We start from the raw sequence: 17,500 nt of genomic DNA, 5'->3' as shown, positions 1-17,500 counted from the left end.
TATTTTTTGTCATTTGACATTCCGCGACCGGAGGCCCCCCCTAGCGGTGATGCCCGGGGCTGCAGCCCGTTCAGCCCATTCTTTAGAGACGGCCCTGTCTATGAGGGGTCAGAACTTTTGCTGTCGGTTCACTTTTAGGTCCACTTGAAGAGGACTGAGTTCGGTTCACTTAAAGAGGTCTAGGTGTGAAAATATCCATATATGTAATTCCTCCATATTGTTAAAGTATTTACGAAGATGTAGCCTATGTAATATAATGGCTAATCTTCAGTTCCCAAGACCCCCATTTTCAGAATATTAAAGGGCCACTGGGCAAATTAATCAGGATTGTCAAGCAAATCAATTGCTCAAATGCTTAAATGCTGCCAATTTCATTTTTTTATTTCATTTTAAAATAAAAATGTTTGTGCGTCTTGATGCTCGATTCTCTGTGTTCTATAATACCAAGTGACAGCTTAGGTTTAGGGGTGACGGAACTATTTTATGTGTGTGTGTGTGTGTGTGTGTGTGTGTGTGTGTGTGTGTGTGTGTGTGTGTGTGTGTGTGTGTGTGCGTGTGTGTGTGTGTGTGTGTGTGTGTGTGACTTACAGCAGCGGGACATAGCGGGTCTAGCGACTGGATCTGCGAGGGGGCGTCGCCCTTCAAGGTGAACCCAAGGTCGCGGTCCTCGGGGCGGAGCCTCAGGGTGCGAGGGGCGGTCCAACGCTGCTTAGCACTGAAGACCGACAGGGGACCCTGCACACACACACACACACACACACACACACACACACACACACACACACACACACACACACACACACACACAGCAAGGTTACTAAAGACATCATACACACACATCCCTTCTCTCTCTCTCTCAGGAAGCAGGGTAACAGAGCAGCACTGTAAACACTGGTTGCCATAGTAACTCACCACGGCGACCAGCCATATTACCATAGCAACCCTTAGACTCACTCAGGTCAGGTGGCACAACAGAACACGGATACACGTGTGGATACACACATGAATGCACACACACACACACACACACACGGATATACATCCATGTACACACACACACACACACACGGATATACATGCGTGTACACACACACACACACACACACAGATATATATGCGCGCCGCATACACACACTCACACACACACACACACAGACAAACCCTTGTATCACTAACATTGTGAGGAGCTTCCATTGAGTCCTGTTATAGATGACACTAAACTGACCAGAACATTCCCTAATACTCTAACCACCTACTTGTCACTAAAACACGTATAGTTTTAAAACTAACATAACATAACCTAGATCAGTGATTTTCAACCTATGGGCCGGGGCCCACTGGTGGGCCCTGAAGGTATTCCCAGTGGGCCTTGAAATCATTTCCTACAAATTATAATCATATTTTGGTGTGTGTTGCTACTGATTTATTTTATTTTATTCTTTATTGGGTCAGAAGTGGGCCCTGAACATTTGTGACAATTTCAAGTGGGCCCCACGTTGGAAAAGGTTGGGAACCCCTGACCTAGATAAACATAATTGCAGGGTTTTTTTCTGTTCGCTAAAGCACATTTATTGTAACTTTGACTGTTTTTATGGAATTTCTTAATCAGATGCACAAATCTATAACCAATTTAGCACATTAACTGCTTTGCACTCAGGTTGCAATTCATAACACACACTTTCCAAAATGTAACAAAACTATCCGTTGTGCAACACTCGCTTTGCATAGCTGTGAATACAACTCACTGCTTTACAGTAAACACAGTTTCCAAATGATGAAGACACTCCTCGTTTCCTAACCTCCTCAAAATGTCAAACGTAGAGAAACCAAGAGGCAAAGTGTGTTTTTAAAGTTGCACTGTCTTGTGTCTTGGTGCTAGTACTGTGATGGGTGTGTTACCAATTTGGTAGGAAAATATTTCATTTTACAACTGTGTGTAGAGTTCAGTTCAGCAAACCGTGTTGGGTTTCACAATGTATCTAATCAGTTTTGCCGATTTGGTGCGAGGTTGTTGCATTCATGGGAAGAGTTCTGCAAAAACAGCTTAAAGCGATACTGTCCCATTTTTGGAAATAAGCTGGCGGCTAACTGGTCTCATAGGACTCAATGTTTGCAGGTAAAATTTGCACTGCCGTACTCAGAGAATGGCTGAAAGTACAGGAGAAAAGTAAAGCTCAATTATTTGACTCAAGGGGATGTGTAATATGAGCTTATTTCCAAAAACGGGACATTATCACTTTAAAGCTTAAAGCTGCACTGTGTAGTATGCTTAAGTTACAAAGCATGAGGCCCTTCTGGTCCACTCATCTTTCCTCCAGTTTGTTTAGTACACACAAATTACATAATAAGTAGACATGCCCATAGTGTAGCTGAACGCACACACACACACACACACACACACACACACACACACACACACACACACACACACACACACACACACACACACACACACACACACACACACACAGGCACAGAGACACACACACACACACACACACACACACACAGGGGCGGTTCTACCATTGGGCAAGGTCGGGCAATTGCCCGGGGCCCCGGACTTTCAGGGGCCCCATCGTCCCCCACATCAAGTCCACCTGAAATGAGCATTCAAGCTCTCGGGGCCCTTTATTACAGCACGGGGCCCCCCAATTCAGAGTGACGGTTTCTACGCGATTAGCAAGTCAATGCTCTATGCAAATTTGAGGCTCTCGCGCCTACCCTCCACTTCAAGAAATTTTGTAATTGGCATGTCACATATATAGCCAGTGCCACACTTCAGCACGACGGTGGGACTTAAATTTGAACACAACATTATGTCACAAGAAAATTAATAGTAGGCTAGGCCTACTTTTAGCAACTGTAGGTCACATGGGTGGTAGAATTATACAAATAAATGTTTCAAATATAAATGAAGACCATAAAAGAACGATATTTATGTGAATTTTCTTTGATTTATTTTTGTACATTGCGGCCTTGCATTGTGGGATACATTATAGCCTACCGGTAGTAGCCTGTCTGGCTGTTTGGAGAGAGCGCCAGTTGCATCGGCAATGTTCTACCGTTATTTCTAATGTCAGCCTGCCCTAGAGAGCTGATTCGGCCCTGACGCGTGGGAGCTTGTCCTTTCATGATAATAAGCCACATAAGCCACATTAAGTCATGGTTGTCAGTGAAAACTCAGTCGTTTGCCTATGTTGTAGCATGCCTTCTTGACCTTGTTTATGGATGTAGGCAGAACATGATTTGTGCATCTTGATAAAAAGTCCGTGTTACAAATTGCCCTGCGTTACTTTGTGCTCCGCGCTCCTCTACTTCAGAGACAGAATTGTAAAATGACCAAGTCCCTTCAATCGCCAGTGCTAGCATGAACATAATGGATATTCAGAAGATATGTTGTACAGAAGCTACAAAGAAGGCACGGTAGGGGTTTATTCCTTTCAATCATGATGTCCGCCGCAGCACAATTTTGATACCGTATCATGACATACTTCACGCATTGTTGTCATTCGGTGTAACTATAGTCAAAAGTTGATAGCTCTAATGTCGGTTCGCTGCATTTATTTCTGGTTAGCATGACGGACGTTTTGCTATTGTAGTCTAGCTGTTATATCACGTCACGAAGCAAGCTGGTTCACTTCAGAGTTGTGAGCGATATAGTTATTAGTTAGAACTAGAGAGGGGACTTGTTAACTATTCAACAGATGTGTGCACGCGCAGTTGGCGCAAGGTGCCTGTTGTTTCTCGTTTGTTGCCTAATTTCGGTTTCTGAAACACAATAGTGTCGACTTCAGTCACCGTTTCCTCTGTATTGGGTGTTCACTGGCTCAAGAGTGCACCGTGGTGTGTCTGTCGACTCCTGACTGTGTTTTCATCGGTGTGTTGAGCTATGGGCTATGTTTTAGTTGAAGGGGCGCATCACCATTTTTTTTCTTTTTTTTTTCTTTTGTAATCAACCCTCTACCGCGAATTGTATTCTATCTTCTTTTCCCATTTATGGAACGAGTGTGGGTCTATCCTGGCTATTTCTCACGTGTTGCAGGCTGAATGCTCACATCAACAGCATAACTAAATCATTTGTCACCTTAAGGAGAAATTAATCTCTGCTTTTATTACATGCAGAGTTGGCTATTGTAAAAGTCACTCAGGCAGGTGCAACTTATCCACATGTTGCTGCTAGAATTCTAAATAGCAAAAGAGATCACAACACTCCAGTATTTGGGCATTTCACTGGCTACCAGTGAGGGGTTTTTTGTTTTGTTTTGAGAATTTAGTTTAAAGTAGTCCTGATAGTCTTAAAGTCACTAAATGCCTTGGGCCCTAAATATAGGCTATTGTGGATGTGCTTGAGCAATATCATCCTTAGATGCCTTAGGTCTTCTCTGGTAGTGTCTAGGGTCAAATCAAGTGAAATGGCATAGTCATATGCTGCCTGCTGGGGCCAGCTAGATGTCCAAATAAGACCTGCCCCAACAGTATGATTTCAAAAGAAATCAAAAACAGCTTTGTTTTCATCTGCCTTTGGTGATAGTTATCTACTATCTATAGCAATATATTTTTCTCTCTTCTCTTTCTCACACTGAATGACAGTTGTGTATGATAATGTGCCATATAAATATTGATTGAATGTGGGGCCCACCTAGATAATCTTGCTTATGGGTTCCGTTGTTACGCCACTGCCTGCATACATCATCGATTATTAATTAATCATTTAAAGGGGGCCTCAAAATTGTTTCTTGCCCAGGGCCTCAGATTTCCTAAAACCGCCCCTGCACACAGGCACACACACACACACACACAAACACATACACACACACACACACACACACACACACACACACACACAGGAGCGCGCACACAAACACACACACACACACACACATTAGAATGCTCCTCTGGAACATGCTACACACACACACACACACACACACACACACACACACACACACACACACACACACACACACAGGAGCGCACGCGCACACACACACACACACACACACACACACACACACACACACACACACACACACACACACACACACACACACGGACACACACAAATACACACACGTACACCCAAACACACACACACACACACATGCTCATACAGAAGCGCACACACACACCATAACCATAGCCTGTCAGCAGCACCTTTACTTTTATATATCTAACGACTAAACGACCTAGAAAAGCAGAATGGGGTTTTGGTCATCGTGTCTCCAGTTTTCTTGTTTTGGTAACAACATGTTATAAGTACGTATTACATTTCAAGCAGAAACAAACACACAGACACAAATGCACACGCACACGCACACGCACACACACACACACACACACACACACACACACACACACACACACACACACACACACACACACACACACACACACACACACACACACACACACATACACACACACACACACACACACACACACACACACACACACACACACACACACACACACACTGTTGCGTTCACTGGGTATTTGCAAAGGGGAGGTGTTTATCCTATACGTGGCTTGAGTGAGAGGGAGAGGACTTACCGGGGTGATCCAATGAAATCCCAGGCGTCAAAACGCATGCGTGCTTAAATGCAGCGGGAAGTCCAAAATCCTTAATGGCGTTTTCATCGAAACAAGCAGCTCGCCAATGGTAAGTCCGCTGTCTCTCACTTCTCTAAGCTGCGGTAGTTTAATGGTATTTTAAATGTGTAAATCAACTTGTGGTTAACTGTCTCTTTTGTAAGCTTGCCGCTCGTAACTCTAAACTGTTTGAGCTCGATACTCGCACTGTTGTTGCCGTCGCGAGTGGTGTTTGTAGCAACATTAGCCAGCTGATTCTTGGTGCAGCGAACGGAATTATGGGTAGTGTAGTTCGGCTCTCTTCCGTTTTCTGGTGATTCACTACTGATTGAATTAACTGTAGTACTGCAATGGACTGCTTTATATTGTTTGTTCTCTTGGCTTTGATTAGTGGGGCAGGTTAAGTCTGATTATTTATGGTCAAATACTTGAGGGTTAATTTTAATATTGGAGCTGCACCAGCTCAGCTTTCTAATTTGTACTCTAATCTTTGGGTTAACTGGTAGCAATGCATTCTGGTAGCTGTAGTGTAGAACTGCTTATGTAATGTTGAATGTCATTTAAATATCTAAATTGGGTTATGCAGTGCTATGTTTATTGTGCAATGCTATGTACTTTAATCATAATGTCTTGATGCTGTTTGATGTTGCATTAATGTTTCTGAATATGGCTACCTGGCTATCATGTTTGTGGGGTCTCATGACTCATGCTGCACACTTATTTATGAACTTTCTAGATGTTTAGATAATATTGCTGGTTTATATGTGCACAAAGTTGACTCGCTATTTTCTTGTACTCTTGTATTTGGGATCTGCAGGTTAATAACCTAAAGACTGTATGGGAACTGACCAAAAAACTATGGAAAAAATGAACTATGAAATTAACACAAAGAAAATAAAGAACCCATAAGAGTTATTTCCGCCTGCTGCTGTTTGATGCCCTGTTCGGGGGGAATTCCGAAACAGTTATTAACCACGGTGACAACCAGCCATCTGGTTATAGAAGGAAGAAGAGGAAAAAGAAAATCTCCCTTTTTGATAACCCCTCTTGATTCAGTTACAAAATACTTCTAAAATGGAGTCGCCTGAAATCGTTTCTCTGAAAGGGAAAAGGGCCAGTACACAGGCCACCTTCACCAGGAGGGCAAACAAAATGTCCCTGGGAGTAGACATATTCGAAAAAGGAGCACTCATAGAGGAAATGCGTGCAATAAGCGCTGACTTCGACAGAGCGCATGATGCTGCCTCAACACTCTTGGAGGCCTTGGCTGAGATCGATGGTGGCGAAGAGGAGGCAGGCAAGACCAATAACAGAATTGGACAGATGTTCACTGTTTTCAGAGATGCTTTTCAGTTAGCCCGGGACACCCTATGGACCAAATTCGCCAGCTCCGAAATCCAGCAGCATGTTGATGGCACAGAGGAGAAATGCAAGGAGATGGAGGCCATAAGTTTCGATGACATGACTGAGACTGACTTTGATTCCCACCGTGAAGGCCTCTGGGAAACCATCCACGACTTTGAGCAAAAGGTGCTAGCTTGGGAGCGTATTGTGTCAGACAAGGTCAACCCCCACAAACAGCTCCTCTACAAGTTCAGAAGCAGAGTGCGGGACTGGGAGCTCCGCTGGAAGAAATCAAGCCGCACGCCTAAACCAGAGCCCAGTGCAGCTGGCATGCAGCAAACAAGCAACCAATCCAGTGTGCAGATATCCCTCGACCAACACAGCACCTCAGCGTCCAACCAGCCCAGTGCCCCAGCAGCCCCGCCATCTCAAAGTTTGCCTACCATCTTAAAGCCGCAGATCAGCCTAGAAAGAACACGCCTACCCATCTTCTCTGGCAACATGACTGACTACTATCAGTGGAAGGCAGAGTGGACTGAACTTGAAACGCTTGGGAATCCACTGAGGACTGCTGGGGTCACCCGCTTCCATCTGCTCGCAAGCCTAACTGAAAAGGTCAAGAGAGACCTCGTCCTGTCCAGTTGCGTGACTGTGGAGGAAATGGTCAAGCGCCTGGACCATCGTTTTGGCAACAAGGCAAAAATTGTCCTAAAAATAGCAGAGGAGGTGGAAAGTCTACCCGCTGTTAGGGGAAATAACCCTCGAAAGACGATTGAGCTGATCCAAGCAGTGGAGCGAGCCCTGAGCAATCTGGTCATCCTGGGAGAAGAGGACATCGTGAAGAACCGCCTCGTTGCTCAGTCTCTTGAAAGGAAGTTGCCAAGTTCACTAAAAGAAAAGTGGATCGAGTTTAAAGCTGAGCCACTAAATGAGGTCACTCCACAAAACCACTTTGACAGCCTCCTACTGTTCCTTCAAAAGCACGAGGCAATTCTGGAGGAGCTGGACCAACTGGACGAAGGCCTTGGTGAAAGAGACCCCCCGGCAAAGACTCCAGTGGACAAGGGAGCCAAAAAGGCATTTTCCAAGGCCACCTCTGGCCAAAGAGGGTCCTCATCAAGGCCACTGTCAGACTCGTGCACAGCCTGCTCTGAGACGCAGCATGCTGGTAGGCTCTATGCATGCGCCACATTCAGAGGGATGAGCATCCAGGCAAAAAGGGCCCACCTCAATGCCCACAAACTGTGCTCTGAATGCCTCTGCTTTCATGCGCAGAGTGCCTGTAACAACAGGAAGTTTGTTTGCACTAAAGCAGACTGCCGCTCGGAGGAGCTCCACCACTACCTACTCTGTCCCAAAGCAATACCTGTGGAAGAGGCCAAAAGTAAGGCCAGCAGTAAAGTGTTGGGTCTCACCACCCATCAGGAAGAACTCCTAGCTAAGGTTGCTCCTGAGCTGAGGGATGAATTCCGGAAAGCGTTCTCAAACAAAGCCTCTGCCGTAACCTGCTCCGCTGGAAAAGCACCTGAGGAGTATCCAGTAGTGATGATGCTCCTCGACGTCACAACAAACGCTGGCCAGCTCATTGGCACGCTAATAGACCTTGCATCCGATACGAATTACATCACTCACTCTGCTGCTCGACGCTTAGGACTGAACGGTGAGAGTATCCAACTGATGGTGCATGGGGTCGGGGGGATGACCAAAAAGGTCAGTACCAAGAGGTACAGCCTCCGTTTGAGAGTCAAGACTGCCAAGGGGGAGATTGCTGAACACAAGGTGGTCTGCTACGGACTTGACAGCATCGCTGAAGTCTGCCACCCTGTCACGCCAGAGCAATTGCAAAAAATATTTCCTGGTGTCTCCTTAACCGACTTAACCCGCCCCAGCACGATTGACCTTCTAATCAGCCACCGAGAAGGTCGCCTGGTTCCCCAACCGTCAAAGAGGGAGGGCGATCTCGTCCTCTGGGATGGCCCGTTAGGGGTTACAGTTGCAGGGACCCACCCCAACCTTTTTGAATCAGTCGATCTAACACTGCTCCAGTCTGAAACTCATTTCGCCCGCACCATGAGAACGTCCTCAGAACTATACAAAGAGGTCATTTTGGGCACTGAAGACCTGGATGGAGATGTGGCCCAAGCAGTAACGCTCAGCAGCACAAATGAGGTTCTGGACTGGTTCAAATGGGACAGCATCGGAGCAGCGTGTGAGCCAAAGTGCGGGGGTTGTAGATGTGGCAGGTGCTCCCCTGGCGGCCAAGAAATGACTCTCGGAGAGGAGAGAGAATTGGAAAAGATTAAGAACTGTCTTTCATACGTCCTGGCTGACAAGCACAGCGTAAGCCCACACTGGGATGCTGCGTACCCTTGGAAGGTTAACCCAGAAATCTTGCCAGACAATCGCAAAGCAGTAGAAGCAACCTTCCGGAAGGCTGAAGAGCGGCTGGCAAAAGAGCCCCTGTGGAAGGCGGCCTACGCTGAGCAAATCCATGAAATGGTAACAAGGGGAGCAGCTGTCAAGTTCACCAGGCAGCAGATCAAGGACTGGAATGGACCAGTATGGTACATCAGTCACCTGGTCGCCCCCAATCCTCACTCCAGCTCCACGCCAGTACGAATAGTCTGGAACAGTAGCCAGGAATTCAAAGGCATGAGCCTAAACAACATGCTCCACAAAGGACCCGACGTTCTTAACCCTATCCGAGGTGTCCTCCTAAGGTTTAGAAGTGGGTTGTATGCGGCCCTCGGAGATGTGAAAAAAATGTACAACTCTGTGTGGCTCAAGGACGAGGAAGTACATCTCCATCGGTTCCTCTGGAGGGATGACCCCAAGGAGGAAATCGGCGAGTATGCTGTCGTCAGAGTCAACATCGGAGACAAGCCTGCCGGCTGCATCGCTCAGGTGGCCCTGAGGGAAACTGCCAACCTGCCCCAGTTTGCAACCATGCTTGCAGAGCGTCGCATCTTGACCGAGGACTGCTACGTCGATGACATCTTAACATCCCATGATGACCTCCAAGCCTTGATCAAGATGACTAAAAGAGTGGAAGAAATCCTACAAGCAGGAGGCTTCTTACTCAAACCTTGGGTCGTGACCATTGAGAGTAAATAGAATGGAGGCCAAAATTCTATTTCATTGTTGAAGCCAAGTTGGAGCCAAGGTTGGACCCAAAAAGACCAAAAAATGGCCAAATCCCATTCATTCCTATGAGAGACATAAAACCCTGTATCTCCCTTAAATGCCACTCCAGGGGGATCATTTTTCGCTCAACTAGTAGGTCCCCTTGCTCTCCAACTTACCAGGGTGGTGATTTTTTGTGGTGATGTTTTATTTTAGAGAGATATTAAAAGTTAAATTGACCAATGCGCATCAGAACATGGTTTGATTGACCGTTAGAAGTCTTGTTGTTGTCCAATCAGCACCTGCGTTTGGCGTTGCTAAGGTGGAATGTAAGTTGGAATGTTCCCAAATCTGGCTTCAAAGCGTTGAATGGCAAATAGCGTTGATTTGGCGTCCATTCTATTTACTGTCAATGGTCGTGACTGGCCAAAGTGGGAGGGGAGAGGATCCCACCAGCTCCTGCGACCACAGGACGGCAGAGCCTAAAATGTTGATCCTCCCAAACCAAATGCAGGATGAGGAAAACAAGGCTCTTGGTGTAGGTTATGAGCCTGAGACGGACAACCTGCACTTACTCACATCTGTCAACTTCTCAAAGCGACGAGGAAAAATGAGGACTGGGCTAGACCTGCAAGAAAAGGAGGTCAGGGAAGGCACCCCTGACCCTCTTACCCGACGAATGCTACTGAGTCAGATTGCAGGGTTTTACGATCCCATTGGCTTAGCCTCCCCCATCAAGCAACGGGGAGTCATGCTTGTAAGGCAGTCCTTTCAGGAGGCTGGAAAAGACCGTCCTGCCAAGGACACCTGGGATGAGCCTCTCCCTCAGCATCTCCGAGAAGCTGCAATAACACTGTTCGAGCAGTGTGTAAGACTCAGCCAGGTGAAATTTGCCAGGAGCCTTACACCCCATGGAGCCCTGGGCCGGCCCATGGGGATCACATTCTCTGACGGCAGTGAAGCTTCTTATGGAGCAGTGCTCTATCTTCGCTGGGAGACAGTAGAAGGCAAAGTTGTTGTAAAGCTGGTCGAGTCTAAAGCTAAACTCACCCCACTAGACCAAAAGGGTGATGTTATCAAGGCGGAGCTATGCGGCGCTGTGTTCGCTACACGCTTGAAGACCTACTTTGAAAAACATTGTCATATCCAGGTCGACAGATGGATCCATTTTGTCGACAGCCAGACGATTCTAGCAGCTATCCAAAAGGATAGCTATGGCTATCAGACATTCTTTGCCAATCGGATCGGAGAAATCCAAAAAGCAGGGTCTGTCGACAACTGGAGATGGGTCGAAGGAAAAGAAAACATTGCCGATCTCATCACAAGGGGGTCTACCCCTGAGGACCTTGCTGAAGGATCAGCCTGGCAAGAAGGCCCTGGATTTCTCAAGCTTCCCTTCGAAAGCTGGCCCGTGAAAACTGCCAGAGAAATCCTCCCCTCTGTCTCTGAAGAGATTGGAGGCCTCCAAAGGAAGGCTTTCTCAGCGGCGGTCATAGCAGCAGAAGATCAAACCTTCAAATGGTCAAGCCCATCCATCGTGGCCCTTGTGAAGCTGGTCAAGCCCGAAAGAATCAGCTCCCTGACTCGTTTGTGTGGCTCTATCGGCTGGCTGAAGAGGGCAGTGGACTTCTGGCTGCGTAGACCCTCCAGAACCCCTGGCTGCTCAAAGTGGGAGGAAAGTACTTACCTGTCAGCTGAAGAGAGAGCAGTTGCATTCAAATTCCTGGCTCTGGAGGCTCAAGATGGAATCAAGTTTCAAGACACAACTCTTGATCGTCTGGTCGTCCAGAGAGATGATGTAACTGGTCTCTTCATCTGCGGAGGAAGGGTCCAAAGCTGGGACGAGGACAAAATTGCTGTGCCATTGATCCCATACCAATCGTGGCTTGCAACCCTGCTAGTCAGAGAGGCCCATGAAGAAAATCATGAAGGTGTTGCCGCCACCCTCCTACGAACACGGAAGAAAGCTTGGATCACGCAGGGACGGAGGCTGGTTAAGAAAATACTTAACGATTGCATCACTTGTATCAAGCGAAGGGCTCAACTCTGCCAACAAGTGATGAGCGATCTACCTCCAGAACGCACCCAAAGAGCCAGCCCATTTGAGTTCACTACCCTTGATCTCTTTGGCCCCTTTGAACTGAAGGACTCTGTTAAGCGAAGAACCACAAAGAAAGTCTGGGGTATTGTCTACTGCTGTATGGCCTCCCGAGCAGTCCATGCGGACCTCACGGATGACCAGTCTGCAGAAAGCTTTCTCCAGGCTTACTCCCGCTTCGTCGCCCTCAGGGGGCATCCCAGAAAACTATGGTCTGATCGAGGGACCAACTTCATTGGCGCTAAACCAGCCCTTCTGCAACTTTACAAGTACCTTGATTGTCTCCAAGCCTTGCCCATCGAGACTGTGGCCGCCAAAAATGGTACTGAGTGGAAGTGGGAGTTTCATCCTGCAGACGCACCCCATAGAAATGGAGCTGCAGAGGCAGCTGTTAAGCTCTTGAAGAGGGCGCTTATGAGCCTTGGCGGAACCACAGGTTCTCTCACATGGGGAGAACTCCAAACCCTTTTGTATCAGGCAGCCAACCTGACAAACGAACGTCCAATAGATGCTAGAGCCCAAGAGCAAGAAAACTCCATTGAGTATTTAACCCCGAACTCTCTCATCCTGGGCCGAGCGTCGCCTGGAGGTGACACCTCTAGTCTCGACCTCGAGACTCATTCCTGGCGCCGGCTGCGAGCCATCCAAATTGGGGTGGATCGTTTCTGGGCTAAGTGGAGAGAGCTTGCCGGCCCAAACCTCTTCATCCGACAGAAGTGGCACAGGTCTGAGAGGAATGTTCAAGTCGGCGACCTAGTTTGGGTCGCTGACCCCAACGCCTTGAGGAGCCAGTTTCGCCTAGGCCGAATTCTGTCGGTCTACCCTGACAACAAAGGGGTTGTCCGAGATGCAGACATCACCACTTGCGCTGGCACTCCGGCTTCCCAGGCAGGTTACCGTAAGAAAAGCTGCTCTCCGATGCCCACGGTGGTCATCAGGAGAGATGTAAGAAGGCTGGTCGTCCTTCTTCCTGTGGAAGACTAAAATCCCCCAGCTGCCGCTGTTTGCACAATAAATACGCACACACGCACGGTGCACGCTGAACGCTGCCGCTGCCTGCCCATTGCACACACAAACATGCGGTGTACGCCGAACGCTGCCGCCTTTTCATAACGCCACATTGCACCACACAAAGAATCAATGAGACACTTGGGTGCTATGAAAAAAAAAAAAAAAAAAAAAAAAAAAAAAAACTGTGATGAAATATGATTGTGACCTCACTGTATCCAGGAACAATTCGGTCAAGTGGGAGGTGTTGCGTTCACTGGGTATTTGCAAAGGGGAGGTGTTTATCCTATACGTGGCTTGAGTGAGAGGGAGAGGACTTACCGGGGTGATCCAATGAAATCCCAGGCGTCAAAACGCATGCGTGCTTAAATGCAGCGGGAAGTCCAAAATCCTTAATGGCGTTTTCATCGAAACAAGCAGCTCGCCAATGGTAAGTCCGCTGTCTCTCACTTCTCTAAGCTGCGGTAGTTTAATGGTATTTTAAATGTGTAAATCAACTTGTGGTTAACTGTCTCTTTTGTAAGCTTGCCGCTCGTAACTCTAAACTGTTTGTGCTCGATATGCGCACTGTTGTTGCCGTCGCGAGTGGTGTTTGTAGCAACATTAGCCAGCTGATTCTTGGTGCAGCGAACGGAATTATGGGTAGTGTAGTTCGGCTCTCTTCCGTTTTCTGGTGATTCACTACTGATTGAATTAACTGTAGTACTGCAATGGACTGCTTTATATTGTTTGTTCTCTTGGCTTTGATTAGTGGGGCAGGTTAAGTCTGATTATTTATGGTCAAATACTTGAGGGTTAATTTTAATATTGGAGCTGCACCAGCTCAGCTTTCTAATTTGTACTCTAATCTTTGGGTTAACTGGTAGCAATGCATTCTGGTAGCTGTAGTGTAGAACTGCTTATGTAATGTTGAATGTCATTTAAATATCTAAATTGGGTTATGCAGTGCTATGTTTATTGTGCAATGCTATGTACTTTAATCATAATGTCTTGATGCTGTTTGATGTTGCATTAATGTTTCTGAATATGGCTACCTGGCTATCATGTTTGTGGGGTCTCATGACTCATGCTGCACACTTATTTATGAACTTTCTAGATGTTTAGATAATATTGCTGGTTTATATGTGCACAAAGTTGACTCGCTATTTTCTTGTACTCTTGTATTTGGGATCTGCAGGTTAATAACCTAAAGACTGTATGGGAACTGACCAAAAAACTATGGAAAAAATGAACTATGAAATTAACACAAAGAAAATAAAGAACCCATAAGAGTTATTTCCGCCTGCTGCTGTTTGATGCCCTGTTCGGGGGGAATTCCGAAACACACACACACACACACACACACACACACACACACACACACACACACACACACACTGCCATTGTCACCTGTCCCCTCCCTGTTCAACAATCTGCACTGCATGTGTGTCACCACTCAGGTATTCACACACACACACACACACACACACACACACACACACACACACACACACACACACACACACACACACACACACACACACACTGTTTCTGAAAGGAAGTTCAGTTTCACCTCCCTCCTCAAACTGGTTCATCCAGTGACTCATTCACATGGCAGTGTGTGTGTGTGTGTGTGTGTGTGTGTGTGCGTGTGCGTGTGCGCGTGCGCGTGTGCGGATTCATGGGTGTGAATGGACATGTGTGTGTGTGTATGTTGCCCCTTAACATATTCACACACACACACACATAAAAGTTCCCTTATCTTTTTGATTTATTAAGCACACACACACACACACACACACAGTAGAGTGGGGAGGACCATCCCATTTCTCCGGTCGATAAGACAGACAATCTGTTCACGATGGACACACACACACACACACACACACACACACACACACACACACACACACACACACACACACACACACATAGTAGAGTGGGGAGGACCATCCCATTTGGGTCATTTCACGTGAAATCAGACACTTTGGGACCCAACCGACCCGGATTTCGATCATACTTGGTGTGCCTTTTCAGTAGCAAGGTAGCACCCCAGAACTGCATTGGTTTGAATCTGACACTAATATTAAGGGAGAAACAGACTAGGAAAGGTTCACATGTGAGGGTAGGACACTATACATTCAGCCTTGAATATATCAGTCAGTGTTAGTCACAAAAAGATGCCTGTGGTGTTGTTTGAAAGCTCTTTTCTGGCTCTACATATTACACAATCACCTTGGAATACAACTACTCTCAGAATATGAATTATGATAAATTGAAAAATTAAAAATTGAATATCTAAAAAACTCATATTTTAAAATGGCCAGTTCCTTGTCCAAAGGTAGCCGGCAATGTCATGAGCAGCACCTAAAATGCTGGTGTTCGGTTTGTTATTCATTTCAGAGAGAATTTGACTCACAAATATGGCGTCATGCAGACCACTTACTAATAATATGGTAATACCATAGTAGCATCACATGACAAAACAAAAACAAAACAAAAATGGTCAGTGTCCATGGTCCCAGGTTTCAGAAAGGTTTCAGATGTCCATTTATACACACCAAATGATGATATGTGAATGTTTGAACATTCCTTCTCTGTGTACCTGTGCCATCTTCCCTTTACCGTACTTTAAAGAGATAATCAATGGCTACACTCTCATTTTGTACTCTACTAGTGCATTTGAAGCAAGAGCTGTGTCTTTTGTAGATAATGTATAAGTACGTCCCGTTGCAGTTACAGGTTCCACTACCAGAAGCACATCCTGATGATCCATGACAAGTCTATCTGGTCTGAAGGGAAAAGTGAAGGATGGAGATGGCCCATGAGGATGCAGGAAGTTCAGTTTCACCTCTCCAGTGCTTGGCATACATTCCTCAGCACATGCTAGCCACCAGTTGCCATCATATACAGCTACAACATACCCTTTGATGCTTGAAAATGTAATACATTCCTTTACTGAGCTCACTCTTTCAACTCTGCCTTCTCTGAATGCTCAAAATGGCCTAACTTCCACTGTGTCCATTGACAATGGGCAGAAGCTGTGTAGTTTTTGAGTACCTGGAATAGTTCTTGCAGATTCAAACCTTTTCAACAGGTTCTCAGCTTCATGATGGTACATCTCTGTTGTGGCAAACTGGCAATGGATGTTCTTGACATTATCCTTGACAAATTCAAACAGTTGGTATGGCGTTACAATTTAATTGTCAATAGGACGTTGCAGACTTGCTCGTGCAGCAAGCCATTTAACTGTCCCTCCAACGCCATCACATGGACCTTTGCCATGTGATGTGGCAAAAAAGTGCCACTCTGCAGGTATGTGAAAATCTGCCTCGTGGTGGCACAAATTTGTTGTGTTTTTAAGGTTCTTATATTGTGCAGGAAGTCTGCAACGTCCTATTGACAATTAAATTGTAACGCCATACCAACTGTTTGAATTTGTCAAGGATAATGTCAAGAACATCCATTGCCAGTTTGCCACAACAGAGATGTACCATCATGAAGCTGAGAACCTGTTGAAAAGGTTTGAATCTGCAAGAACTATTCCAGGTACTCAAAAACTACACAGCTTCTGCCCATTGTCAATGGACACAGTGGAAGTTAGGCCATTTTGAGCATTCAGAGAAGGCAGAGTTGAAAGAGTGAGCTCAGTAAAGGAATGTATTACATTTTCAAGCATCAAAGGGTATGTTGTAGCTGTATATGATGGCAACTGGTGGCTAGCATGTGCTGAGGAATGTATGCCAAGCACTGGAGAGGTGAAACTGAACTTCCTGCATCCTCATGGGCCATCTCCATCCTTCACTTTTCCCTTCAGACCAGATACACTTATCATGGATCATCAGGATGTGCTTCTGGTAGTGGAACCTGTAACTGCAACGGGACGTACTTATACATTATCTACAAAAGACACAGCTGTTGCTTCAAATGCACTAGTAGAGTACAAAATGAGAGTGTAGCCATTGATTATCTCTTTAAAGTACGGTAAAGGGAAGATGGCACAGGTACACAGAGAAGGAATGTTCAAACATTCACATATCATCATTTGGTGTGTATAAATGGACATCTGAAACCTTTCTGAAACCTGGGACCATGGACACTGACCATTTTTGTTTTGTTTTTGTTTTGTCATGTGATGCTACTATGGTATTACCATATTATTAGTAAGTGGTCTGCATGACGCCATATTTGTGAGTCAAATTCTCTCTGAAATGAATAACAAACCGAACACCAGCATTTTAGGTGCTGCTCATGACATTGCCGGCTACCTTTGGACAAGGAACTGGCCATTTTAAAATATGAGTTTTTTGTATATTCAATTTTTAATTTTTCAATTTATCATAATTCATATTCTGAGAG

At 46.0% G+C, this 17,500-nt stretch overlaps 1 protein-coding gene across 3 annotated transcripts in view; it reads right to left on the bottom strand.

Annotated features, from left to right (window-relative positions):
• rhpn2 (rhophilin, Rho GTPase binding protein 2) overlaps positions 1-17,500 on the bottom strand; it is a 62,151-nt gene that overhangs the window by 5,691 nt on the left and 38,960 nt on the right. For all 3 annotated transcript variants that reach the window (XM_063190349.1, XM_063190350.1, XM_063190351.1), the window contains one exon: positions 589-735. In XM_063190349.1, coding sequence (XP_063046419.1) covers positions 589-735 — 147 coding nt within the window. The remainder of the gene's footprint in view (positions 1-588; positions 736-17,500) is intronic.

The sequence above is a fragment of the Engraulis encrasicolus genome, chromosome 23 (genome assembly GCF_034702125.1).
Source record: "Engraulis encrasicolus isolate BLACKSEA-1 chromosome 23, IST_EnEncr_1.0, whole genome shotgun sequence".
Lineage (NCBI taxonomy): Eukaryota > Metazoa > Chordata > Actinopteri > Clupeiformes > Engraulidae > Engraulis > Engraulis encrasicolus.
The sequence above is the reverse complement of the archived record's forward strand: the minus strand, read 5'-3'. Positions and strand labels throughout refer to the sequence as shown.